This window comes from Oreochromis aureus, linkage group 12, assembly GCF_013358895.1.
Source record: "Oreochromis aureus strain Israel breed Guangdong linkage group 12, ZZ_aureus, whole genome shotgun sequence".
NCBI lineage: Eukaryota > Metazoa > Chordata > Actinopteri > Cichliformes > Cichlidae > Oreochromis > Oreochromis aureus.
Window position 1 is genome coordinate 38,973,971 of NC_052953.1, and position 27,490 is coordinate 39,001,460.

Below are 27,490 nucleotides of genomic sequence, written 5' to 3' on the forward strand. Positions count from 1 at the left end.
TCCATCCATTCGCTTCCGCTTATCCTTTTCAGGGTCGCGGGGGGCGCTGGAGCCTATCCCAGCTGTCATAGGGCGAGAGGCGGGGTACACCCTGGATAGGTCGCCAGTCTGTCGCAGGGCCAACACACAGGGACAGACAATCATTCACACTCACTCGCACATTCACACCTAGTGACAATTTCGATTATCCAATTAACCTATCCCCACAAGCTGCATGTCTTTGGACGGTGGGAAGAAGCCGGAGTGCCCGTAGGGAACCCACGCAAACACGGGGAGAACATGCAAACTCCACACAGAAAGACCCTGGCCTGATGGTGGAATTGAACTCAGGACCTTCTTGCTGTGCGGCAACAGTGCTAACCACCGTGCCACCGACTGATGTGTTATGTTTAAATTTTTTAAAAAAAAAAGTTGTTAGTTGTTTTGATGTTGTAAATCTTTTCGAATATGTTCAAACTTTTTTGTATGAGTCTGCAAACGTACTTTTTGATTTCTAGTTAAGCATTTTAAAATGGCTTTATATGAGACTTTAAATAAAACTTTAAATGTATTTTTCCGAGGTAATTATACTTCTACCACGATCTTTGCCACAATTGAATCCTCCCCTGTATTTCAATTGAGAAGTTTGTGAGTACGGCGAATTTACGGTGGAGCAAAGGGAGTTTGAAATAGAGCAGACAGCGTCAGCTGAGTTCACCGCGAAAAAAAAAAACACAGTATGAAAAGCAGAGACAGTAAAACACTTTTTTAACACTCGGTTTTACATCAGCTCTTTGTACGTTATGACTTCGCGCTTCTCCGCAGCTTGCAATCGAACCCCTTGATGCTCGCCCTTTTACCGCAGAGCACGCTGGAACGTTTCATCGCGGATGTTTCTGGCGGAGTGTTTACAAAGTTGCAACACAGGAAGCTCTCAAAAAGGCGAATGTGTTGTTTTCTGCAGAAGGAACTTACTTTTGTTGACTAAACTCCCGTCAGAAGACATCATTTGGACTTAGATCATTTAATTGATGCTTAAACTGAAAGCAAAATGTTCGCGGGGCTGCCTGAGCTTGGTATATCCAACGGAGAGGATCTTAAAGAAACTCTCACTAACTGCACAGAGCCACTGAAAGCCATCGATCAGTTTCAGGTAACACCCAACAGCTTAGTGCCTCGAGTGATAGAGTGTACATTTCGACTAACGGTAAATAAGCGTTCCCGGATTGATAAACAAACGATAACGTATGTTCTTAACCATCCAAAGCTAGTCACCGTTCTCCGTTGTTTCCTACTAAGCTATTTTCATCACTGTTGTAGCAATAAACAACAACAAAACAACACAGATTGCAAAAAGAGAAAGTGGGAGAAATGGTCAATGAAATTTGCTCTCCACTTCAAGTTCATATTTTTGAGCTAATATCCTGCATTTAAAACTAATCAAAATGCAGGATATTCATCGCCTTCTCACCCTTTATTCCGATCTCTCCCGCTAGATCTGTGAAAGCAGGAGAGAGGATTGGAGATGGCAGACAATCTTTGAGCGTAATCTCACAATGCACAGAACGTGTGCCGTTCTGTTGTGGTGTTCGTTTGTGGTGTGTTTGGAGTGTTTTTTTTTTTTACCTCCAACTACCAACCTCTGTATATTTTATATATTTTATTTTATTGTTTACTCTATTTAATTTGTAAAATATGTATACACACACACACACACACACACACACGTAGAAAAACATATTTAGTATACACATCCAGTAATGCATATACTCTTATATATTGTACATATATTTATTACTTTCAGATTTAGCCATTCTTATATTTTGCTTGTTTTACGTTATTGTATTTTTGCACAACTCTGTTGCTTGTGAAGCTCGCACACAAGAATTTCATTCGCATGTACTGTACCAGTGTACCTGCACATGTGACGTGACAATAAAAGTGATTTGATTTGATTTGAGAGTAGGTGATATAAGTCGATGACAACTTAGAGCTTTAGAGAGTTTGAACTGCTATTTATTGTCTTAAATAGGTAATACAGTTTGAGGACAAAACCATAGACTGTATATGAAAAATGGGCATACTTTTGTCATGTGAAAATGTGAAAAGTGAAACCAGTAATCGTACTATTTGGCGTTTCGGTTTTATATCGGTGCTCAGGAGATAACCCAGACTGAATGGGCCCCATGGAGATGCAGCAAAAAACAGATTCCTGCCCCTGTCGTGATTTGTGCATTTTTTTATTTTTGTTTTATTTATTTAGTTATTATTTTTGCATAGAAGAGGTTAAGAGGATTTAGTCCCATTTAAAAAAAAAAAAAGAAAAAAGAAAAAAAAAAGATATTTAAAAAGACTTGTAGTCAAGTCAATCTTCCTTAAGTATTAGGGATGTCACAGACACTCTTTATGGCAACAGTGGGAAGGAAAAACTTGTTTTTAACAGGAAGGAACATTGTATAGTGGGATTAAGAGTAATGGCTCTACCATATCTAAACCTGCATTCTTTTACATTGCCACCTTGGGGCAATACCTTTGGTTGTATAGACATGTATGGGAAAGCAACCATTAAACTTCTTTGATTTGTGGCCTCAATAGACACTTTACTGGGGGATTCATGGGCTCAGTATCTAGTTTCAGTTTTATTTAATACAGCCTGATATTCATGTTCCATTAGAGTAACTATGGAGGATAAAGCAGGATTTCTTTTACATGTGATTGACTAGTTGGTAAGATATGAGCATGCGGTGTCTCTCAATGGCACTAAACAGCGTGGTTCAGAACGTTGGATTGATAACTAACAGGTGATGTGGCTAACTCCATCTTTTGCACATTTCTGCCCCTGCTGATTTGTAAATTCCAGCTATGTCGCTTGTCCTTAAAATGGCACAGATGTAATAGTCTGGTGCAGTCAAAGAGATGAGCACTATCCATGCAGTGTCCACGAGAGTATGTAATCACTGTCTTATAAGGCCCGTTGCATGTGTAGTTTGTTTCATAGAAGAGTCTGTGTAGGTTCTCAGTCACCCAGGTCATGGTAATCTAGGAGCTTGGAAATAAAAGTTTCTTGAGGATCACCTTTCATCCAAGAAGCCTCTTCAGTTCAGGGAACTACTTCAGAAAACTGAAGAAGCTTTTTGGATGAAAGAATCATGAACAAAACATCTTCAAGAAACTTAAAGAAGTCCAGTGACTGTGAAACACACTGAACCAGTGATTGCCTGCAGTTTAAAACTGACTGGCAGGGATCCACCGAGCAGATCTCACTGATGTCCAGGTCATGAAGAGACTGGCTGTAGTAAAATAAGAAACACATTTTAATAAATGATTGTAAAAGTAGAAAAGTTAAAGTTTATCATCTTGTCCACATCTGCGGTGAATCTTTGAAATAAAATGCTCCAACATTTTTCCCTCCTGGGTCTCTTTTTTTTGTCCTCAGTTTTTTTTTTTTTTTTTTTTTTTGGCGCAAACACATTTGTCCCTCAAGTTTTTCCACTTCTTTGTACATCCCCTCATGTTCCTTCCAATAGCTTCACCAGTCTTTGCTGCCTTGTAATGATGCTTTGTTTATTATTTCCTATATTGAGAAGATCATTGTTATTCTTTCACTGATAAATTAAAAGACTGCAGCCAAAAAGTAGCTAGAAATTTGGAGGAGGAATGAACAGTGCTGAAGTAAGTGTGATTTATAGGGCGGAGAATGTCAAGTTACAACATAGGTAATACCTTAGGTTTTCAGAGGTGTTACAATGTAAACTAAAATATAACATAATTAAAATAGAAATATCCTGTGTTTCTGTTTTTGTCAGTTTGACCAGATTTGCCAGTTCAACTTTCTGCATTAAACGGAGTCTATCTTATCAGAGCTTTAACAATCTTGAACATTTTCAGCTTGGGAACATGCCAAGGTAGTTTTATTATTTCCCCAGATACCAACCATTATGACAGAGCTACAGCAAATCAGTGATTTAATCAAATTCAGATTCACTTGCAGCAAATTCAGTAACTGTTTATTTGAGTTTTTCAAGCACCAATCCCCAGCATTCACTGGTAATACTGAGTATTTGTGGCTTTGTCGGGTGTTTCTTTTTGTTTGTTTGTTTGTTTGGTTGGTTGGTTGTGTTTTTTTTTTTTTTGTTTTTTTTTGGCATCATGCTAAGCTCAAAATAGTTAGGTTTTTGACTGGTCATCAGGGAAAAAAGGACATTTCCAAAGGCGATGGGAAAAACAAAACAGCCATCATCGAAATTACTTTGGTCAGTGATAACAATTTAAAAAAAATTTTAACAAAACATGACGTATTGATTGGATTTATTTTTTATAAGGGATTTCCCTAAACTTTATAATTCAGATGAATAATAAATGTATGGGGGAATATGAGAATAATTCTTCTACAGACATATATTCCTATTATGCATATAGGCTATGCCCATGTCGTGTAGCTATTTTGCACAGTTAAAGTTGATTTGTTATTCAGCTCTTAGTTCGGTTTCAAATCAAAATATTCAAAATGAAAACATGGTGTATTTCTTTTCCTGACGTGCTTAATTCTTTTTTCTGTTTACATTTTTAGGCAAAGAGTCAATAAACCTACCATGTTATAAGTTTATTCATTTATGCAATTTACATTTCATACTTAATTTAACTTACATTTAATACTTTGTGGACCATTGAAAGCCCATATTATATGAAGCATATCATGGAGTATAAAATGTGGTTGGCCATGTTTTACCAGGTGTGTGCCCTTATGAGTAAGCTGACTTTGAATAGAGTAGCTGCACGGCTAGAACTAATTCTTGATGAGTCCTTGACATGTTACATTATTGCAGATGGAAAATGGAATCCTGCTGCCAACGCTTCAGTCTGCTCTTCCTTTTCTCGATCTCCATGGGACACCTCGGCTAGAGTTCCACCAGTCTGTCTTTGATGAGCTTCGAGAAAAGCTGATGGAGCGAGTCGTTGTCATAGCAGAGGGCAAGGAGGAGGACAGGTCTGTGATTGGTTGTTTTTTTGTTGTTTTTTTTATTTATTTGTATGCTCCCTGAGGGAACCAGTGTTTGTATGACTTTTTCTTTTTTTTGCTCTTTTCCTCTATCTATAGATACAGGAAGCTTGAAGAGCTGCTTGAAAAGAGCTTCCCACTTGTTAAAATGCCATCTATTCAGCCGGTGGTGATGCAGGTCCTGAAGCATCTACCTAAGGCAAGTATTTCAACCATTATCCGTTATAGGAATTGATCCTTAGTTGAAAGGATTAATAATTTCATCCTTAATTAATCCTGCATTGAAAATACAAAGCATATGTGGCTAAGGGATTTATTTTAGTTTAAACTTGTAACCATCACCTGGTAGTTGGATCGGGCTCGGATCACTTTCACACCATAAACAAAGCACTCTGGAGTTCATTTGGAACCATACTCAGACCACATCCTCCAAAGAGCCTCGGTGGGAGGGAGGTGGGGGGTGAACCAGAGTTTGATTTAAAGGGATTAAATACCACAGGTGTGAGAATAACCTAAGACATCCTGCATTTGTTTCTTGGCCAACTCTCTTTAACTCCCAAAGAAAAACCACTGTGAGTGTCTACTATTGCCAGACACTAGTACAGCATAGAAATAATCAGCCATCGTGCAAACTGGTGAAGTTAACTAATTTCAGTCTCCAGCATTACCTGATGCTCGTAGTAAAGGGGGGGGAGGATGTTGTAAGCAGTACAGGGCGATCGTGGCTCAAGAGTTTGGAGTCCGCCTTGTAATCGGAAGGTTGCCGGTTCGAGCCCAACGACCGAGACTGTCCGAGCCGGACAGTCTCGGTCGTTGTGTCCTTGGGCAAGACACTTCACCTACCGCCTACTGGTGTTGGCCAGAAGGGCCGATGGCGCGATATGGCAGCCTCGCTTCTGTCAGTCTGCCCCAGGGCAGCTGTGGCTACAATTGTAGCTTGCCTCCACCAGTGTGTGAATGTGTGTGAATGGGTGGATGACTGGGTATGTAAAGCGCTTTGGGGTCCTTAGGCGGGGCTAGTAAAAGCGCTATACAAATACAGGCCATTTACCATTTACCATTTACATGAGAAAATATAGTTTTGACAAGAAGCCAAGGATCCATTTTAGGCAGACCTTTTCTTAAGCTTTATTGATTGCTTCTTCCTGCAGGTGCCAGAGAAGAAACTAAAGATGGTGATGGCTGACAAAGAGCTCTACAAGGTGTGTGCAGTAGAGGTAAAAAGGCAGATCTGGCAGGACAATCAGGCTCTGTTTGGGGATGAAGTCTCACCTCTCCTAAAACAGTACATTGTGGAGAAGGAAGCAGCTCTGTTCAGCAGCGACCTCTCCATCCTGCACAATTTCTTCAGCCCTTCTCCAAAAACACGACGCCAAGGCGAGGTGAGTTGCAGAACACAATAACACTGGCTTCAGATTTATTTTAGACTAAACAATGTAACACAATTTTTATTTCCTTAAGCTCCTTTAGCAGACATTACAATCTCGACTTTTCTTGTTTAACAAGAAGGATAGGATAGAATAGAATAGAATAGCTCTTTATTGTCATTGGACAGGTATAATAAAATTATGGCCAGCAGCACCTTCAGGTCCAGGTGGTTCTTCCTCAGGACATGGAGGAAGTGCAATTGCTGCTGGGCCTTCTTTACCAGAGCAATGGTGTTGTGGGTCCAGGTTAAATCAGCAGAGATGTGGGTCCCCAGAAACCTGAAGATGGAAACAGATTCCACCTGCTCTCCATTTATAATAAGAGGGTAGTGGACCTGTCTGTGCCTCCTGAAGTTATAAGTTCTTTTGTTTTAAGGACGTTCAACTTCAGGGTATTTTTAGAGCACTAGCAGAACAAGTTCTCTACCTCCGCCCTCTACGCTGTCTGATCTCCATCGGCATACTTGATGATGATGTTGGTTGCGTGGGTTGGTGTGCAGTCATAGGTGTACAGGGCGTACAGTAGAGGGCCGAGAATGCAGTCCTGAGAAAACATAGTGGTGGTCCCAGCCAATGGTGGACTTCTTTTGCACCATTCACAGACAGTAAAAGCCACTGTAGTGTTGTTTAGGTTGACAGGCTTCTATAGCTCTCGTCTCAGGCCATGTGCATTGTCTGTTTGGCCGTCCTTAGATCTGATTAGTCTCCCAGTCCCCACAGCTGTGAATCAGATTCATTTATTTAAAAGAAAAGAAGTTTGGTGCAACTTCTTTACTTGCATAGGTGTCATCCAAAAAGACATATCAATAAGCAAGCTCCAGTCAACATTCTGTTATTTTCGCTTTGCTTTGCATATAGCTTATGTTGACATACTGTGTGCAAGCTGTCATGGACCAAAATAGTTGATAGACATACAGAGGAGTTGCCTGTCCTGTTGTCCTATTATGTTGTATGTGATTTTCATGTGTCTTGCACAACATGCAGCTAGCTGGCACCTTGCCACGGTGTTATCAATCTGTAGAAATCAAATGCTAGTTATGTTTGCATTGTGCCATTGTAACATGAGTTACAGATGACTAAAGTCAATAATGTTAGAATAAGTCAGTATTATGGATCGTGTTGTACCTGGTTGTAATTATTGGGTGCTAGCATTGTCACTGTTAACAAAATTATTTTAACAGTTCTTGGAAATTCTGACAGTGGAAGTAGAAGAGAGGCATAGGCACTGAAAAGTAATGAAAGAAAAAATAATACGTCACCAAAGTTGCATAGGAAACTCTTAAATGTTCAATAGTGATGTGTCGGTCGCCAACGAAACAGATCATATAGCCGGCTCTTTGAAGTGAACGATGCGAGTCGGCTCCTTATTGGGAGCCGTGTTTTTTTTCTTTCTCTCACCCTCTCGCAGTTTTTTTCCGCTTCACTCCGCACGCGAACCTTGTGCTTGCGCTGAGCAGAGAGGGGAGGGGCGGTAGTTACACTCGCAGTAGCACAGGAACAGAGCGGGAAGGAATGAGAGAGAAAGAGAGCCAGGGACAACAACATCACATTAGAAAGGTATAGGTGTAGATAAGGTATAGATTCAATAAGTTTATTTATGCATTTAAATATTTAAAAGTTGAAATGTAAATAGTTGGTTTTTGTATTATATAATTTATTTATTACATTTTATGTGCAAAACAAAACACATGGAAATTCCAAAACATGTACAAACTCCGAAGCTCGTACAAATTCGGAAGCACGTACAAACTCCAAAGCACGTACAAATTCCGAAGCACGTGCAAATTCCGAAGCACGTACAAATTCCAAAGCACGTGAAACCTCCAAAACACGCACAAACTCCAAAACACAACGGAGGTGCTCCAGGATGCTATGGGCAGCGTTGAGCTTTTGTTACCTAGTGGCTACACAAGCCAAGAAGTACCAACGACCGGATTTGGTGTGTGGTAGTAACAGTAGGGTGACCAACCGTCCTCTTTTCCCCGGACATGTCCACTTTTCACGTTCTGTCCAGGGCGTCCGGGGGGATTTTCGAGATGGATGAAAATGTCCGGGTTTCCTATAGGCCTACAGAGGACCCATATGTGCAACGTCATCCCCGAACTGCTATGTTGTAAGTGGTTGTTCCATGCTCACAGACGGGACAGAGCGCGGAGCAGTGCGCCCAAAAGATGCCAAAAGATGCCAAAGCGCAAGTGCATCTTTTCAGACAAACTGCAAAAGAAATTTCCCTCGTACCATCCCGGTCGGAATAAATGGGAGGCGTAGCACATACGTTTGTGTGTCTAACAAAGGTGCCCGAGATCTTGTTGCTTACATGCACACGGAAAAACATAAAAAGGCTGTGCGAGGCGAAAATTCTAGTAAGTTGACTGAGTTCTTTGTTACATCTGGGAAAAACGAGGATGCTGTTGTATCTGGAGCAGAAGGTGCACTGGCATTTCATACTATGAAGCACCACAATAGCTACAGATCCATGGATTGCACTAGTGTAGGGATGGGTATCGAAAACCGGTTCTTGTTGAGAGCCGGTTCCCACTGTTTCAACTCCTTGGAATCGTTTGCCATTTTTGCAAACGATTCCCTTATCGATTCCAGTCGCCCCGAATGACGTCACCACGTTGCGGAGCGTCGGAGCGTACCTGGCAGGAAACACGGCGCCTAAGCGGCTCAAGCGCTAAAAGTTTGTTTATACTTTTACGAGAACGGATTGTCATCCGTTCAGGGCAACTTGCAATACTTGCAAAGTAGATATTTCATTAAGGGAGGAAACACTACAAATATGCAAAAGCATTTGCTCACAAAACACACGATGAACTTAAATGAATATCTTTAATTCCGCTCCGGACTCGTGAATCTCAACCCAGCAGCAGCAGCGGTAACGTTTGCACGTCATCTCCCGTTAATGCGGCAGGTAAATAATCAACTAACAGTGCATATTATGTTAGCGCGATCTGCTTTATTACAAAACCTGCCATTGTGCATTTAGGTGACCATGATGAGACAGACAGACAGAGTCTGGCTGGCGCTCGCTGGCAGTTGTCGCTGCAGTCTACCGATAGCGTCTCTTTTCAGGCCCGCATGTCACAGAGCAGTGACTAGTTTGTGGTCAAAACCTTGCAGCCATTTGCCACAGCAGATGGTAAGTGAATGCGTTTAATTGTAGGCAGGGACATTACTGGATATTCTTGTGTAATTGCTACAGAATAATTTATGTTATACTTTGTTATTGCTACAGAAGAATATTTATTTTATTATTTTACATTTACAATTTTCCCCGGGGACCCTGTGACACCCCATTGGAGAGCCGTAGGCTGTGGATCTCTTAAGATCTCACTGTTGGGTTTGTAAGGCCATGTTACTCCTAAATTTCTGTCTTGTTGAAAGAGAAGATATAAAACAGTTCTAAGCTAATCGACCTTAGTGTTCTCCTTTTTAAAAACAAGAATCGATAAGAGAATCGATAAAGAATCGAATCGTTAAACAGAATCGAAAATGGAATCGGAATCGTTAAAATCTTATCAATACCCATCCCTACACTAGTGTGTTGCTAAAAAAAAAAAAAAGAAAAAGAAAAAAAAGCATTTCCAGACTTTAACACAGCTGAAAAGTTCAGCAGTGCCCGCACCAAGACTGAAGCTATTGTCACTCTTGAAGCTAATGAAATCCAGTACTGTGGCATTTCTCAGACTTCAGTAACCATGGAACAGAGAAAATATTTCCAATCATACTTTGACTGGAAGAATGGTGGTGTGCAAACAAAATTAATTGAGGTTAGAAACGCCAAATGAAACAGCAGAAACCATTGCACAATACCTCACTGGTACCTCACTCTTATACAAATGAGGCATTTTTTCTGTAACATTATTTAATTCCAGAGGTTTTTAAGTTGTTTTTTTTTTTTCTTGCACTTGTTGACTTGTAAAAGCCTATATGACAGTTTTTATTTCACCATTCATTAACCGCACAGAGAAGGCATCTTTTAAATATGTTAAAAATTTCTTTAAACAAACAATATTATTAAAATTCTTCATGACTGGGCCAAGTGTCCTCTTATTTGGAAATCAAAATATGGTCCCCCTAAGTAACAGGTAAATGAATTTTTTTTTTAATTATTTGAATATATATGAGTGTTAGTCTATCAATACACAAACAATACACATATGCTTTCAATTGTGTAATTTAAGTGATCTAGGTAGCTCTGCTAGCATTAACTGAACTTCCAAAACAATGTGTTTTGCAGTTTGTACGTGCTTTGTCTCTAGGGGCCACCATATATATTTATATATAAACATATATAAATAAAACCACGTTTTTTACATTAGTAATTCCTTTTGTACATAATTTTATATTGTTGTTGATAATAAATTAAAGCAACAAAACAACCCTAAGAGCTGGTTGGGAGCCAAAAGAGCCGGCTCTTTTTAGTGAGCCGAGCCAGTTCTCTAAAAAGAGCCAGAATTCCCATCACTAGCTCAGGGCAATATGGCCAAAAATATTTATCACGATATATATTTGAACATTTGCGATAATGATATAACTGACGATATAATTGATGCGAGACAAAATACTTTACAACTCCGCAACTTTATTAGTGCAAAAAAAACCAACAAAAAAAAAACATCAATAGGGATGGGTATTGATAAGATTTTAACGATTCCGATTCCATTTTCGATTCTGTTTAACGATTCGATTCTTTATCGATTCTTGTTTTTCAAAAGGAGAACACTAAGGTCGATTAGCTTAGAACTGTTTTATATCTTCTCTTTCAACAAGACAGAAATTTAGGAGTAACATGGCCTTACAAACCCAACAGTGAGATCTTAAGAGATCCACAGCCTACGGCTCTCCAATGGGGTGTCACAGGGTCCCCAGGAAAAGAAATTGTAAATGTAAAATAATAAAATAAATATTCTTCTGTAGCAATAACAAAGTATAACATAAATTATTCTGTAGCAATTACACAAGAATATCCAGTAATGTCCCTGCCTACAATTAAACACATTCACTTACCATCTGCTGTGGCAAATGGCTGCAAGGTTTTGACCACAAACTAGTCACTGCTCTGTGACATGCGGGCCTGAAAAGAGACGCTATCGGTAGACTGCAGCGACAACTGCCAGCGAGCGCCAGCCAGACTCTGTCTGTCTGTCTCATCATGGTCACCTAAATGCACAATGGCAGGTTTTGTAATAAAGCAGATCGCGCTAACATAATATGCACTGTTAGTTGATTATTTACCTGCCGCATTAACGGGAGAGGACGTGCAAACGTTACCGCTGCTGCTGCTGGGTTGAGATTCACGAGTCCGGAGCGGAATTAAAGACATTCATTTAAGTTCATCGCGTGTTTTGTGAGCAAATGCTTTTGCATATTCGTAGTGTTTCCTCCCTTAATGAAATATCTACTTTGCAAGTATTGCAAGTTGCCCTGAACGGATGACAATCCGTTCTCGTAAAGTATAAACAAACTTTTAAGCGTTTGAGCCGCTTAGGCGCCGTGTTTCCTGCCAGGTACGCTCCGACGCTCCGCAACGTGGTGACGTCATTCGGGGCGACTGGAATCGATAAGGGAATCGTTTGCAAAAATGGCAAACGATTCCAAGGAATTGAAACAGTGGGAACCAGTTCTCAATAAGAACCGGTTTTCGATACCCATCCCTAAACATCAATGTATTTTTACTTAAACAAGCAGCTGTTTTTTTTATGTGCATTAAAGCTACATAGAAATTTAACAGTGAAAATGCAAATTCCTTGCTGGCAGTTTAACCAAAAGGCATTTCCAGTGGAAATGGGCTGACATATCCTCAGCATAACCATGTATAATATCCACCAAACTTAAAAAGAGGTTATACACACACAATATGGTAATATTATGTTGAAGCACAGTGCGTATCACAGTATCACAGTGCGCTCCCACAATCCATCAAGCGGTACGGCTTCGTAGCTTAGCAAAGTCGTACTAAAACTTTTTTTTTTTTTTTTTTTTTTTACAGATTTTTGAGCACCATGTACCACATAAAATCGGTTCGAGGTCAGTAAGCACAACCAGAATTCATACATAAGAATTATAAGGGGTGCTGTCGATTTTTTTCAGAAAATCAAAGGATTTTAAGAGCAACTTATTTTCCGAAAAACACGGTAATAACAACGGCTCGCTTGCATGCTCTACCAAAAATTGTGCTTTGGTGTGTATCTGACGGACGAAAGCCAAACCAGTTCCACACCATTTTCCTGCACCATTTTAACAAACCAATTCTGGTTCATCTGTTTCATTCAACGATCCGCTTTCGCCCTTCCCATTCTCTGTCGCCGCCATGCTTTTTCTGCCATGTGCGTATGAAAACAAAGGCACTGCGCATGCACGTTTTAACCCATATTCTGTCGCGATATTTCATTTTTTTATCGTTAGCTAACAATATACAGGTATTACCATGAATGGTATGATATGGCCCAGCCCTACCTATCACTAATGTTCAAAACAGCAGGTCTAAATAGTTGATGAAAGTGCTATATTTAGGGGAGAGTAAAAATAACTTGGCATTCTTAGTCAGGGGTTATCAGGAGCATGTAAATTATATACAGGTCCTGTTTTGGAATTACCTTTGTTAACCTTTCCTGTTGTCTATGTACTGTAGGTGGTTCTAAAGCTGACTCAGATGATTGGGAAGAATGTGAAACTGTATGACATGGTGCTGCAGTTTTTACGAACTCTCTTTCTGCGAACCCGGAATGTCCACTACTGCACCCTGAGAGCAGAACTGCTCATGTCTCTTCATGACCTGGACATCAGTGAGATCTGCTCAGTGGATCCCTGCCATAAGGTGAGGTCACAGATACTGGTGGTAAATAAAGCCCCTAATCACATCTCCAGTGTATTTTACTTTGTGTGTTAAATGGGTTTTTTTTGTTTGTTTTGTGCACTTTGACAGTTCACTTGGTGTTTAGATGCCTGTATCCGTGAGAAGTTTGTGGATGGTAAGCGAGCCAGAGAGTTACAGGGTTTCCTGGATGGAGTGAAGAAAGGACAAGAGCAAGTCCTTGGGTAACAGACGAGGAGCTGGTTTATGAAAATAGTTGCTGATCATTGGTAGATGCACAAAAAAATCTTTTGATCATTGTGCATTCCAGGGACCTGTCTATGATCCTGTGTGACCCATTTGCCTGCAACACCCTAGTCTTGAGTATCATGAGGAACCTGCAAGAGCTGCTGAGCCAGGATGCTTTACCACGAGTGAGTACACTGTGCATGAGAAACAGAAGAAGTGATACACAATTGTGCTGACATTTTGTGGTATTATACTGCCTGACAACTTTGTGGTGATACAGCAAAAACCTTAGCACGCAATGTGGCAAAGAAAAGGAAGGGAGGCACGAGGTTTAGACGATGAAACAGTGCCACTCTAAGGCTACGTTCACACTGCAGGTCTTAATGCTCAATTCCGATTTTTTTGATCAAATCTGATTTTTTTGTCTGCTTGTTCACACTACAAATAAAATGTGACAGCAAACGTGCTCTAGTGTGAACGATCAAAGCGGCCCGCATGCGCAAAAGAAGACGTCACACACAACTCGCTCTGTTTAAACCCAGAGCAAACAATATTGTTTGACTGATGGCCCTTAATATAAAGACTTCGGACTTTACGTTTCCCAATTTTTGCTTTAAGTTATTTTGTTATTTACATAATAATGTAAATAACCTAATAATTATCCTTATTGCTGTTTTAGAGAGGCGGTGCTTCAAAGGATAGTTGCAGATTTCTGTCAGAATCTGCAGATTATACAGTACAAATAAAATGTTCACATTGTGTTCCCAACAGTTTCACTGACATCTACGCTGGATGGCCAGGAAGCGTTCGCGATGTCTCAGGCGCTTCTCCGGCACTGACAATTGGCGTCTGTCTTGTGTCAGTGACGTAAAAGACGGATTTAATGCGACATGACCGTTCAAACAGCAGTCGCTTTCTAAAACATCGGATATGTATCAGATTCAGTACCACATACGAAAGTGACCCAGATCGGATTTGTGCCGTTCACACTGTCATACCATGATCGGATATGGGTCGCATAGGGTCAAAAAAATCGGATTTGATGCGCTTTCGCCTGCAGTGTGAACGTAGCCTAAGTGCAAGTTTTAGTTGTGCAATGCAGAAAGTCAAAATAAACCCAAAACACGACAATTCCCTGCAGTTATTCAGCAGTGTTATATTATGTTTGAGGTTGTGAGGTTACTTCCATAAAAGAAGAAAATACAACAGTGTAAAAATGGTTGATTTTAAGCAAACAGTCAGAGTGGTGCATTTAATTCATCCATCCACTGACAGAAAAAGACAACCATTCACACTCACATTTGGATTCACCAGTTATCCTTGGGGGGCAGGAAGCTGGAATACCAGGAGAGAACATGCAAACTACACTCATAAAGGCCCAAGGCAGGATTTGAACACAGGACGTTCTTACTGTGAGGCAAATGTGCTAACCACAACAACACCATACTGCCCCAGTACATATTATATTTTTAAAATCAGTTTCAGTTAGTGAGCTAATGTTATGTTGAATGTGGGCTTGTATTAAACTAGTCAAAATAAGAAAAAAATTCATGCACTAATTTAGTTTAAACATAATATTTCAATGCTGTTCAACAGTGCATTTCTAACTTTAAATGTTGTCTTATGCTAATTACTAGTTGTCTGTACCTGCATACATGGTGGGTGATGGGGCAGCAGTGTATTTTTGATAACAGTCTCATGTCGTATCTATGTTTTTGCTCACAGGATAGTCCTGACCTGATGCTGCTGCTGAGGATGCTCTCACTGGGTCAAGGAGCATGGGACATGATTGACAGTCAGGTCTTCAAAGAGCCTCGTTTGGTGCGTAAACGCAGACAACACAGGTTTATCTGTGTCTGTGCATCAAGTTTTTGCTTTCACTGATTAGAAAACAGGGGATCTGTGTGTACGTAAATATTCAAATTGTTACTCACAGTATTGTAGTGTCTCTGGAAAAATCTGTATTTTTATTTAAACCAGCTATAAATCAAACTGAAGCAAATTCCTTTAGTTCGATTTCTACCTGTGAATTTCTTTCGATTAATAAAAAAAAAAAAAAAAAGTAAAATTTATTGAAAGACAAGAAACCAGTCACAGTGGGCTTTACAGAGGTTTCAATAAGTAACCAGCTTGTCTAAGGACAAAATGAACATGTATGAACTTGTAAAACAACACAGAGCATAAAATACGAGCCAAACGCCTGTCTAAAACAGATGAGTTTTAAACTGTTTTTTAAACACAGAGGCTGTGGTACGAAGAGAGGGCGGTAAGCTATTCAGTACTTTGGAAGCTAAGGTTTGGAATGCACAGTCTTCGTGTCAATCAACGTGTCTTTTAGACCCCATTCCTACAAAACTGCTCAAAGAAGTCCTGCCATTAATTAATTCTTCGATCTTAAATATGATCAACCTATCTCTAATAATCGGCTATGTACCACAGGCCTTCAAGCTGGCTGTAGTTAAACCTTTACTCAAAAAGCCATCCCTAGACCCAGCAGTCTTAGCTAATTACAGGCCAATCTCCAACCTTCCTTTCATATCAAAAATCCTTGAAAGAGTAGTTGTCAAACAGCTAACAGATCATCTGCAGAGGAATGGCTTATTTGAAGAGTTTCAGTCAGGTTTCAGAGCTCATCACAGCACAGAAACAGCTTTAGTGAAGGTTACAAATGATCTTCTTATGGCCTCTGACAGTGGACTCATCTCTGTGCTTGTCCTGCTAGACCTCAGTGCTGCGTTCGATACTGTTGACCATAATATCCTATTAGAGCGATTAGAACATGCTGTAGGTATTACAGGTACTGCACTGCAGTGGTTTGTATCATATCTATCTAATAGACTCCAATTTGTACATGTAAATGGAGAGTCCTCTTCACACACTAAGGTCAATTATGGTGTTCCACAGGATTGAGTGCTAGGACCAATTCTGTTTACATTATACAGGCTTCCCTTAGGCAGCATCATTAGAAGACATAGCATAAATTTTCACTGCTATGCAGATGACACGCAGCTCTATCTATCCATGAAGCCAGATAACACACACCAATTAGTTAAACTGCAGGAATGTCTTAAAGACATAAAGACCTGGATGGCCGCTAACTTTCTGCTTCTTAATTCAGATAAAACTGAGGTTATTGTACTCGGCCCTGAAAATCTTAGAAATATGGTATCTAACCAGATTCTTACTCTGGATGGCATTACCTTGGCCTCCAGTAATGCTGTGAGGAACCTTGGAGTCATTTTTGACCAGGACATGTCCTTCAACGCACATATTAAACAAATATGTAAGACTGCTTTCTTCCATTTGCGCAACATCTCTAAAGTTAGAAATATCCTGTCTCTTAGTGACGCTGAAAAACTAGTTCACGCATTTATTACTTCCAGGCTGCACTACTGTAATTCATTATTATCAGGATGTCCAAAAAACTTGCTGAAAAGCCTTCAGCTGATCCAAAATGCTGCAGCAAGAGTCCTAACAGGGACTAGAAAGAGAGAGCAGATTTCTCCTGTTTTGGCTTCCCTTCATTGACTCCCTGTTAAATCCAGAATTGAATTCAAAATCCTGCTCCTCACATACAAGGTCTTAAATAATCAGGCCCCATCTTATCTTAATGGCCTTGTAGTACCATATCATCCCATTAGAGCACTTTGCTCTCGCACTGCAGGCCTACTTGTTGTTCCTAGAGTATTTAAAAGTAGAATGGGAGGCAGAGCCTTCAGTTTTCAGGCCCCTCTTCTGTGGAACCAGCTTCCAGTTTGGATTCGGGAGACAGACACTATCTCTACTTTCAAGATTAGGCTTTAAAACTTTCCTTTTGCTAAAGCATATAGTTAGGGCTGGACCAGGTGACCCTGAATCCTCCCTTAGTTATGCTGCAATAGACGTAGGCTGCCGGGGATTCCCATGATGCATTGAGTTTTTCCTTTCCAGTCACCTTTCTCACTCACTATGTGTTAAAAGACCTCTCTGCATTGAATCATATCTGTTATTAACCTCTGGCTCTCTTCCACAGCATGTCTTTCATCCTGTTTTCCTTCTCTCACCCCAACCGGTCGCAGCAGATGGCCCCGCCCCTCCCTGAGCCTGGTTCTGCCGGAGGTTTCTTCCTGTTAAAGGAGTTTTCCTTCCCACTGTCGCCAAAGTGCTTGCTCATAGGGGGTCATATGATTGTTGGGTTTTTCTCTGTACCTATGAAGCGCCTTGAGGCGACTTTTGTTGTGATTTGGCGCTATATAAAAAAAAATGGAATGAATAATGAATACAGTCCCCCATAGATTTCCGACAGGTGTGTGGGATAACAAGAAGAATTTTATTTGTAGACATGAGAATAGGAGTGGAGTGAATCAAGGATGTAGGAGGGAGCCTCACCTTGTAAGGGTATACAAGTAAGAACCAAGATGTGAAACAGAAATCTCAATGCTACAGGAAGCGAGTGCAGAACCTTTGAGAACATTTTTGGACAGATTGGAGGGAATTAATACATGCTTAAGACAGGCCAAACGGATTGAACTAAAATAAAGCCAAGGTTCTGCGCATTAGCTTTTACAGTGGATGAGAAGCACCCTAAACACTGTCTTATTTGGCCAGCAGTACTCAGAAATGATCATTAGAATTATAAAACAATTTGCTATCTAACCTTTGATTGCATTATAAAAATTTATTAAATTGAGTAATGTATCCAATTCATGGTATTTAATGTCAACTGTCGACAGATAATAAGAAATGGTTTTCAAAATACTGATAATCTTACTATAATGGTCGTATGTAATAGTATATATATGTGATGTCTTCATGTACCTTATTTCCTTCTTGATGGGCGGGCCAATCTGAGGTAAACTTTGCGTAAAAATTGTCACTCACATAGCGATTATTATCTATATTTTCTTTTCTTTATTTATTACAAATCCCAACTGTTTTGGTCTTCTTATACGTTAATTTCATCACCCCAGTGTGAATGCAGTATTCTTTGCATTTGTTTCATGTGTCATGTTAAACATGCATAACATTAAAAAAAACTGCCCATAGTGCAGATTTTTGCTAGTAATCGGACCATATACAACAAAACCCATTACTATTTTGGACTCCTTTAGAAAAGCTAAATCTGATTTCTATATGTCCTCTCTTGAAAACATCTCTGGAAACGCATCTGAGTTCTGGAAAACCTTCATAGCCTCACATCACGTTTCTCAAAAATCAGTTTGGCTTTCAATTCTCTATCATTTTGATTGGGAAGTGGTTTCATAAGCACCTGTTGTCTAACAGACATAATCTCTTCAATTCTCTGTTTTCCCAACAAGTATTGAAAGCTATGAAAACAAATTCTCTTTTATCTCACCGTAGGGAAGTCTACAATAAACTAGCCACCTTAATTCCATAAAAGTGTAGGGGTGAAGACAATTTAGACGCATGTCTCCATCGCAATGCTGATGTGGTCACTACACCTGTAACTCATATTTTCAGTTCCAAAATTTTAGAAGGTCATGGCCCTAGTGACTTAATAATTACTCCCCTCATGCTGTCCTTGCATTGTGTTATAGGCAAGGACAGCAAAGACACAGAACTAAATAAACTTACCACAAAAAGTAAGATCATTCGTGTTTAGTCAGTTATTTCTTTCTTGTAAGAATGCTTCTTGGCCGTAAATCTTATGCTGTTGAAAAGCCTATTTATGTCCCATTAAATTGTGCCATATTTGTAAGGGCAATCCATTAATAGGTTGAGCAGCAAAGTTGACTGTGGGTTGCACCTAAAATTTGCCAAATCTTCTCTACCAGTGCCATACAGCTAATTCTTCTATTGACTCTTGTCTTGAGCTTCTGGTACCCCAGGTGCTGATAGTCAGATGCCTGGTTTGTACCTGTGAGCATGGACCCTGCTACAGTAGGAAGATTGTGTGTGCATGCCAATCTGGTTATGCCCTGTACCATATGGCAACTTCAAGCTGGTGTTCCCCAAAACCAATTTGCAGCATTATTTGAAGTGAACCCTAGTACCATCTCCAAATTGAAGGCCAAGCTCCAGTGTAACGTGGGATGTCAGAAATAGGCTGCAAAGTGGGTGTCCCAAGAAGACAACGCCGTGCAACGACTGTATCCTTACCCTCTCAGCACTTAGGAACCGTAGACAGTCTTCTACAGATTTGCTGAGATTAGCCCTCTGGGAAACTCCAATCGCCATTCACTGCCTTTCACTGTCAGGTCCATTTGTACTGGTGATGGTAATATGTGCTGGAAACTTGTGGAGGAACATTATGTTCAGCAGTGAGTCCAGATTCTGCCTATGGCACTTGTGATGGCACAGGGCAGCATCTCTGTCACTGGAAATTTAGGCTTGTCATCACTGGAGGCAATCTCAAAGACTACATCCACTATTTGGGAGTGGAAAGAATGAAGTGGCCTGCATGCAGGTTCAACCCCATTGAATATTTTTGGGATCAGCTTGGGTGTGCTGTTCTTGTCAGAGTGACCAATGCAGCCACTTTGGCTGACTTAGGTGTCTCAATTCATCAGAGATGGGAGCCCTACCCCTGTAATAAAAACATTTTAGAAGCACCAATAGCATTCTAATTCAACCTGAGTTTATATTTGGCATTTTCTACACCCTGTTTGTACTGTAAGAGCAACAGGGAAAAGCTCCTTCTCCACCTCCTCTTTACCTCTGCACGTGCCTCGTTCCTTCCTTATTTTGCTTTTTAAAAGTGATTATGCATATTGTTGAAGTCTTTTATATTGTCCGGTTACTGTAATCCAAATCAACAAATGATAAATCTCCATTGTAATAATTTCAAACATTACTTTGAAAGATATCACTGCAAGTATCACAAAAGCAGTCCAGCACGAGTCACTGTGACATTATTGGTATTTTTATGTCACCCTCAGGATTTGGAAGTGGTTACTCGCTTTTTGCCTGCAATGATGTCAGTGGTTGTGGATGATCACACCTTTACTGTGGAACAGAAGCTCCCAAGCGAAGAAAAGAGCTCGCTGTCATACCCCACCACCCTGCCTGAATCCTTCAACAGGTAAAAACGCAGCAGCAAAAGAGGAGAGGCAGATGTTATATTGCATCAAATGTAGGTTGTCATCAGTACTTTCATCTCATAGCTTCCTTTCTTGGGAGGTAGGAAGCACTGTTACCATGATAACCCTCACTTCTAAATTCTAAATTTAACTATAAAATGTAAATTCTTCACATTTGTACAAAAAAAAAAATCACCAAACACTAGTGAGAAATCATAAACCACAAGTCTTTTGGACTGCTCCTTTATTTTTCTTCTCAGAGATAGCAGTTGTAAATTATAAACTATAGAGATGTTAATGTAACATGATATGTGTAACCATGTATGAGGTATAAGAGATCAGTTGCATTGACTTCATTACTTGAAACCTTGGGCATGTTTGTCTTTATGACAATGACTTCTATGCTTCTAGCAACTTCTTCTTTGGCCAGTTTATTATCCCAGCAGGCCAATCATCAGTAGCATCTGATGATTGGCAGGGCATACATGTTGATTCCACAGATCTCGTGCTTACTCTGCAGCTGTTTAGTAGTTGCATCTTTCCCAGTGGCCTCTTTGTAGTTAAAATTCGCCTGTTGGATTTCAAGGTATTTATAACAATCCTCACTCAGTGTCTGCAATGTTGCTTTCTATTAGAGGAGTCCCTACAGCTCCGTCTATCTTCCAGCTACACCGATTTCATTGCATCCAAGTACTGTGGTTCAATGAATTGATGTCTTACTTATTTCTGGCATAACATTAGAGTCAACCATCTGTAGAGGAGGTGGCCTATCTGTAGCCTGTCATATTTAAGGACCTGGGTGAGGAGCTATGCAGCACAGCAGTAGGGACAGAGCATCTCCTTGGCAAATCCCGCACTTGATGGTGGCTTTGGCTTGAAGTTGGCCTCTAGTGTCATTTTCCATATTTCCATATGTCCACTGAATTAATGTTGAAGGCTCTTGGGGTTCTGTTAATCTTTGCAGTTGTAGGCATTCCTGGATTTAATCATAGGCTTTCCTACACAAGTACACGGGTTGGTCATTCTGGTCTTACAATCGCAATGTCTGCTCTGTCTACCAGTAGCTGGCCTGTTCACCTTGCCCTAAGGATAGTCTGGGCATCCAGACTATCGATGACACACATAGAATAATGGTCCTGTTGAGCTTTAGAAGGGTGGAATTTGAAATGGGATGTAGTGAATTAGTGGGTGGATTCGTTTGTGGAGGCAATTCATTAAGTTGGTGCACTAAGCTGAACAAATGGTGACAGTGGTTGTCTCCAGGACCACACACAGACACACAGAGCTGAAAATAACGCCAGGCATACTGTTGTAGCAGGTTAAAATGCTTTAATTGAGCATGTTATTTTTTCCCTACCCCCTCAGATACCTGCAGGAGAACAGAGTGGCCTGTGAGATGGGTCTCTACTATGTCCTCCACATTGCCAAACTGAGGAACAAGAATGCCTTACAGCGGTTACTGCCTGCACTTGGTGAGTGTCTGAATTATAACTATAACAACAACAATTTTATCTTGTAACTTGAGTCAAAATGCAGTATCACTGCCTTTTTTTCATGTAACTGAGTCTTATACCTATCTGATCTCTCAGTTACATTGCTTGTTTTTTGGGTTTGTTTTGTTTTGGGGTTTTTTGTTAATAAATCACAATATTAACAAGGATGTGCACGATAAGTCGACTACTCTTCAATATTTTTGGCAGTCTGCAACAGACGCACCAGTCATGTAATAGATCGTTAATATTTTGATTGCTGTCCAGTGCCAGTACATAGTTGTCCTAAATGTTATGTAGCCCTCTGCCCCCAGATGGAGCTGCACCCCTCCTAATGTGGTTTGAAAGTATTTTGCTCCAGAAAATGAAAACAGAGTTGTAGCTAGGCTTCGTCAGAATAAACTCACTGTCAACACTCAACATGAGCAATACACATATTTAGCACAGGCATGGGGATGTTCATTTTCATGTAAAGAAAGCTTCTTTTTTTTTCCTTTTTTTTTTTTTTTTTGCTAACGTTGGCCACACTCGGCAAACCAGTATGACATTGTTTACCTGAAAATGCTACAGTCCGTAGCTCATCACAGCAATCACTGCAGAAGATATGCTTCCACTCAGTTTTGTTGAACGCAGAGGCTTTCAAAAGTTCATTAAATATAATGAGCCTGAATACACGGTGCCTGGAAGACTGTAGCACAACCATCAAAAAATGACAGAGGAAATTAAGCTTAATATACAACAGCAGGCTGTACAAATTCCATGACAAATGAGTCGTGTGTCAAAAATCTGTCACTTTATTACTGAAAGAAATTAGCAATGCTTTTGTGGATTAGAGGAAAACTTGGCAGCATATCTGCGAGGTGCTGTTAGCAAGTTGGGACTGGAAGACAAGGTCGTATCCATGACAACAGAAGCAATATGGTGGTGGCAAACAACATCATGTTGGAGTAGGAAGCAGTTTCTTGTTTTGATGATGAAATTTGATGAAAACTGACTCTTCTGATCTAAACAGAACAGTCACAAAACTGATGGACACACATGCTGTGTCCCTACCTTGGAGCTGTCAGATGACAGTTAAGGGCCTGGTCCCTGTGCTGTATTCCCTCAAAAGTGCCACCACTGGTCTGTGTGGGGAAGCACACGTATCTGTGTTGAACTTTTACCATGAGTTTGCTGAACAATACCCTCCTAACATAATTAAAACACATGAGGGAAGAAATTAATAATTTTACAATTATAAAATTGTTCCCAACCCCATAGTCAGCCATGTATTAGTCGTTTCCCATGACTACATCACCTTGCAAGTTGCTGTCTATGTTCCCACTACATCTGCTGTTGTGAAAGAGTTTTTCTGCTGCTGGACTTATTGCCAATGAACTGAAATCACGTGTTTCACCCCTATGTTAATTTCGCTGAACAGAAATGTTTCTTCAGTAGAGTAAGGACACTTTCAATGTTTAGGCTTTTCTAGTTTAGTCAACTAAGAAATTAGTCACCAGGAACATTCCATATATTCAAAAGCTTCACTTCACATTCAGTGTGTTAATGACAGCCCATTCCACTTTATAGGAACATTTTGAGTCTTACAAGTGTTTTCTTTTTTGTTCCCCCATAGTGGAGACCTACAATGATATGGCTTTTGGTGATATCTTCCTTCACCTGCTGACTGGACACCTCACACTTCTCTCTGATGAGTTTGGATCAGAAGAGTTTTGTTCAGTTGTCTTTGATGGATTCCTCCTTACATCTTTCTCCAGGTAGGTTGATTCAGTGTTACAGTATAAGACTACATCACCATTCTCATCCCACACAACCAAAGTTGACTGAAAAATACGCAAAGCTCTTATTACCACCCAGCTTGTGACAATAGCCGAAAGCCTAGTGGTTCAGTAGATTCAGATCCCCAACTGGTGACCGTCCCCTTTCAACACCACCACCCTAAACTCATTGAGCAGTTAGGAAGGTGAATGGGTGAGAATAATAACAATAAAGATTTAATTTCTGTAGCATCTTATAAACACGTTTTACAGAAGTTTAAAAGTGATTTTAAAGATGTAAGCAGGTGCCGAAAGGGGCCATCCCAAAACTGCCAGTCCATGTCCTTAAGCATGAAAACATGGAAAAAAAAAATTCTGTGTGTATCAGTGAACTTTTGGACACAATTTGACTGTGGAACATAATACTGCATGTAAACTTGAGTTCCTGTTAGCATAATACGGGAAGCTAACAATGCAATCACACAAGTCACCTTCAAGTGTGGAATAAACTGTGCTGCATAGGTCTCAACCCCCTAGAGTCCCTTTTACATAGGTCACAGCACAGTGAACAGCTCTCCAGTTGGGGCAGTGAGCACTCTTGGTCATACAGTGTTAGAGAATAGAGGATTATCATTGGCTAAAGATTCATGATTGACAAGTCTTTGCCCAAAGAGCAAACACCCTTCTCTCATCACATGGTTTGTTGTTTTTGTTTTAACCAAGACGTCAAAGTATTTATCTATTTACTACTTTGTGTATCTTTTGCATTTTTTATTAACTGTAGAGATAGAATAGCTTCCTTCTAAAAGATGAGGATAAAACCACCTTTGGTGTGATCGTGTACAGTAAACATGTCTGTCGTTTGTCTCGACTGTGTCTTCTGTCTGAATTCGTTACAGTAAAGAAAATGTCCACAGACACACCCTGAGGATGTTACTACATCTACACCACAAAATGTCACCATCATATATGGAAACTTTGATGAAAACTCTGGAACCTCCAAAACAGGTAGGCTTTATCTCTACATTGAGTTTGATTTCAGGTGGAGAGCTCCATTTAAACCCTAGTGTTGAACCACTTTTTGGCACAACACCTGGAGCTAAGGGAGCAAAACAATCGCATGAGTCCTGCTGTTTGGAAGAATAAAGTAGTTGTGGCAAACCAATCACATGACCACTTCACGATGACAAAGCAACAAGGTGATATATACCAGTTTTTAAATTGTGCTGATAGTCCACGTAAAACCAGAGTCGTGATAAACAATATATACGTAGCGTTTTTTCCTGAATAGTTTCGGCACGTTTACTGCCTAAGGACAGCGCTAGCAAGCACTCTGCTTATGACCTTATGTCAGACCTGCAGGTATCAGGCTTGTGATATTCTCCTTAAAGTGGACAGAAATTATTTTTTGGAGTGGCACAAATAATTTGTGTGGCATCTTATTTAATGTAGAACAGCTGATTGTTCTGTAAATGGGTCAAAATGGTAATTTAAAAAAAGGGTAAAAGGTAAATGACTGCAAATAACTTTATTGTTTGCAAAACTTGTGCATAGGATTTTAACATTTGCAATTTTACATTTAAAGTTATGAAATATGATTCATTAAACATGTTTGTGGTTACAGTAAAAAATAACTTTTTCTACTCAGAGTTTATGTTTTTTGTCTGATTTCAGATCAGTTGTGTTAATACAGTATATCAAAATGAAAACATAACTGTAAATTCAGACATGTGAGGTTGTGCTGAAAAGAATGATACCAAACAAGGCAAATAAACAGTTTTTAAAGGTGAAATGTAGAGGAAACATTAAAAGTAGTCAAAAACGGCCAATTATGCCCTGGACCCCAGAGGATTAAACATTTTTTTTAAGTAACGCAGTAGTTAACTTTCCTAGTAATTAATTTTAACTCAGTCACTAACTCAGTTACTTTTTTGAAGAAGTAATTAGTAACTATAATTAATTACCCTTTCAAAGTAACTTGCCCAACACTGGTCATTACCACCAGAGGTTTCGGGACGAACTATCGTGAGACATTATCCCACCCTATCATGCGAACTATTAAAGTCACCTGACAAAAGGTGTGAGTGGGGGTTGAAGGGCCTGGGATGGACTCGCAAGAGTACATTGCTACATTGCAGGTGGCAGGCAGTTGGTGTTGTAAGCCATTCTCTCTGTTCAATGATGGTTAATCACATCAGTAATTTTTTTACTCCTCCTTCAAAATATCTATCTTAACTGGCCCGAATACCTGTGTATGTAAGGATGAACTTGAATATTTAGATGACGATTATATCTAATTCAAAAATGTGACTTCTCAATAATTACTGGTAGCTGACCATGTTGGTGAAAATAATTAAGCATTTAGAACATTGTGGTCGAGGAACTGCAAGTTCTACAGTGGCGTGTACTTCCTCCCCCTCGCTGTCATTTCTCGTAATAGTCTTTCTGTTTTTGAAATTTGCACTTCACACTGTACCGCTGCAGACAGACACACAGCTCCTCTACTCACTAAGAACAAAAGTAATTAACATTCATAACCCTAAACAACACTCGGAGGAATTTCAGAGGTCAAAAAAAGTTTCATTTTCAACAGCACTGTAGTGTTGAACATTTATTAGGTTAGGTTAACAGGTTATAAATATTAACCTGGCCGGCACACAAACTGACATTAGATGTTTAACTCTTAGCAGTTATCCAACAGCCACATTGGCATCTGTTGTCTTTAATGTAGCATCTAGCAGACTGTGGTTGGATAAAAGATAAATAATTATTCCAGGCTGAAAGGATCATGGATGGGATATTGAGCCATGACTGAGCAGATTACAGGCAAAGGAGAACTGGGCGAGTCCGTGCTGTCTGTGCAGAGCAACTAGATAAACTGAGAAGAAGGTTCAGAGTTTGGAGAACTAATCTGAATAAATAAAGATTGACATCTGGAGCAGAGCAGTCTAATCAGATGTCAGGCCTGAGCAGAAGAGCTGCAGACTGAGATGCAGCAGTACGAGCAGGAGATCAGAGAAAGGCTGACAGATGTGATTTAAGATTCTTTACTGTCATATTCATTATGAAATTTAGGGCATACAGTGTGGACAAGATGATACACTTTAACTCATTTTTAAAATGCAGGCAGTGATCAGTGTAGTCTTACACACACACACACATGTGAACGCGAGTTGAAGATAAATGTCAGTATACTGTATGTGCTGACATGTGTGCTGTGTGTTCACAGTGCAGTGAGCCACTGAAGGAGCTCTACAACCAGCTGACAGAGAAGATGGAGGCGCAGAAAAAGAGCCCGCCTCCAACAGATGAAACTCCATCCCTGGACTTGGGGCTGCACCCAGTGACCGTTCCCACTACGGCCTCCACACCAACCACACCTCTCTGAAGCTCTTAACCACTGATAGACTATACATACAGGCTCCAGCTGATTCATGAAAGGCTGGAAATTTTACAGTTGTGTATGATTTTTTTTTTTTTTTTTTTTTTCTTTTTCATCAAGGTTTAATTTCTGTAGACATTTGTCTTCCAGCTCTAACAGTGTACTTCACAGCCAAAGTTCTTTTTTTTTTTTTTGCATTATTGTTCAGATACACAGTATTTTCATATGTAACTGTGCTGTGTGTGTTTATGAAGTGTGTCAGTAGTGCAGGAACCCTGTAAATAAAGAACTATTTGCAAATATAGTTTGATTTACTATGAGCCAGGCAAAATGCACCACCTCGGTACTAAGACAATCACTTGATGAGACACACTCGACTACAACAGGAA

The 27,490-nt window shown here is 40.0% G+C and overlaps 1 protein-coding gene across 1 annotated transcript; it reads left to right on the forward strand.

The window, feature by feature from the left end:
* Positions 1-789: 789 nt before the first annotated feature.
* Positions 790-27,401, forward strand: nelfb (negative elongation factor complex member B). Its single transcript, XM_031749803.2, has 13 exons — positions 790-1,132; positions 4,806-4,966; positions 5,078-5,177; positions 6,130-6,360; positions 13,043-13,228; positions 13,337-13,449; positions 13,536-13,638; positions 15,179-15,274; positions 20,332-20,474; positions 21,838-21,944; positions 23,578-23,719; positions 24,619-24,727; positions 26,949-27,401. Exons 1-13 carry the CDS (start codon positions 1,031-1,033, stop codon positions 27,105-27,107), a joined length of 1,752 nt encoding a protein of 583 aa, XP_031605663.1. The 5' UTR covers positions 790-1,030; the 3' UTR covers positions 27,108-27,401.
* The last annotated feature ends 89 nt before the right edge of the window (positions 27,402-27,490 follow it).

Bases quoted from the DNA above. Each gene is read 5' to 3' on its own strand.
- nelfb (XM_031749803.2), top strand. From the start codon at position 1,031: ATGTTCGCGGGGCTGCCTGAGCTTGGTATATCCAACGGAGAGGATCTT. The intron at 5,178-6,129 runs GCAAGTATTTCA...TTCTTCCTGCAG, and splicing joins TCCTGAAGCATCTACCTAAG to GTGCCAGAGAAGAAACTAAA. The intron at 23,720-24,618 runs GTAGGTTGATTC...AATTCGTTACAG, and splicing joins CTCCTTACATCTTTCTCCAG to TAAAGAAAATGTCCACAGAC.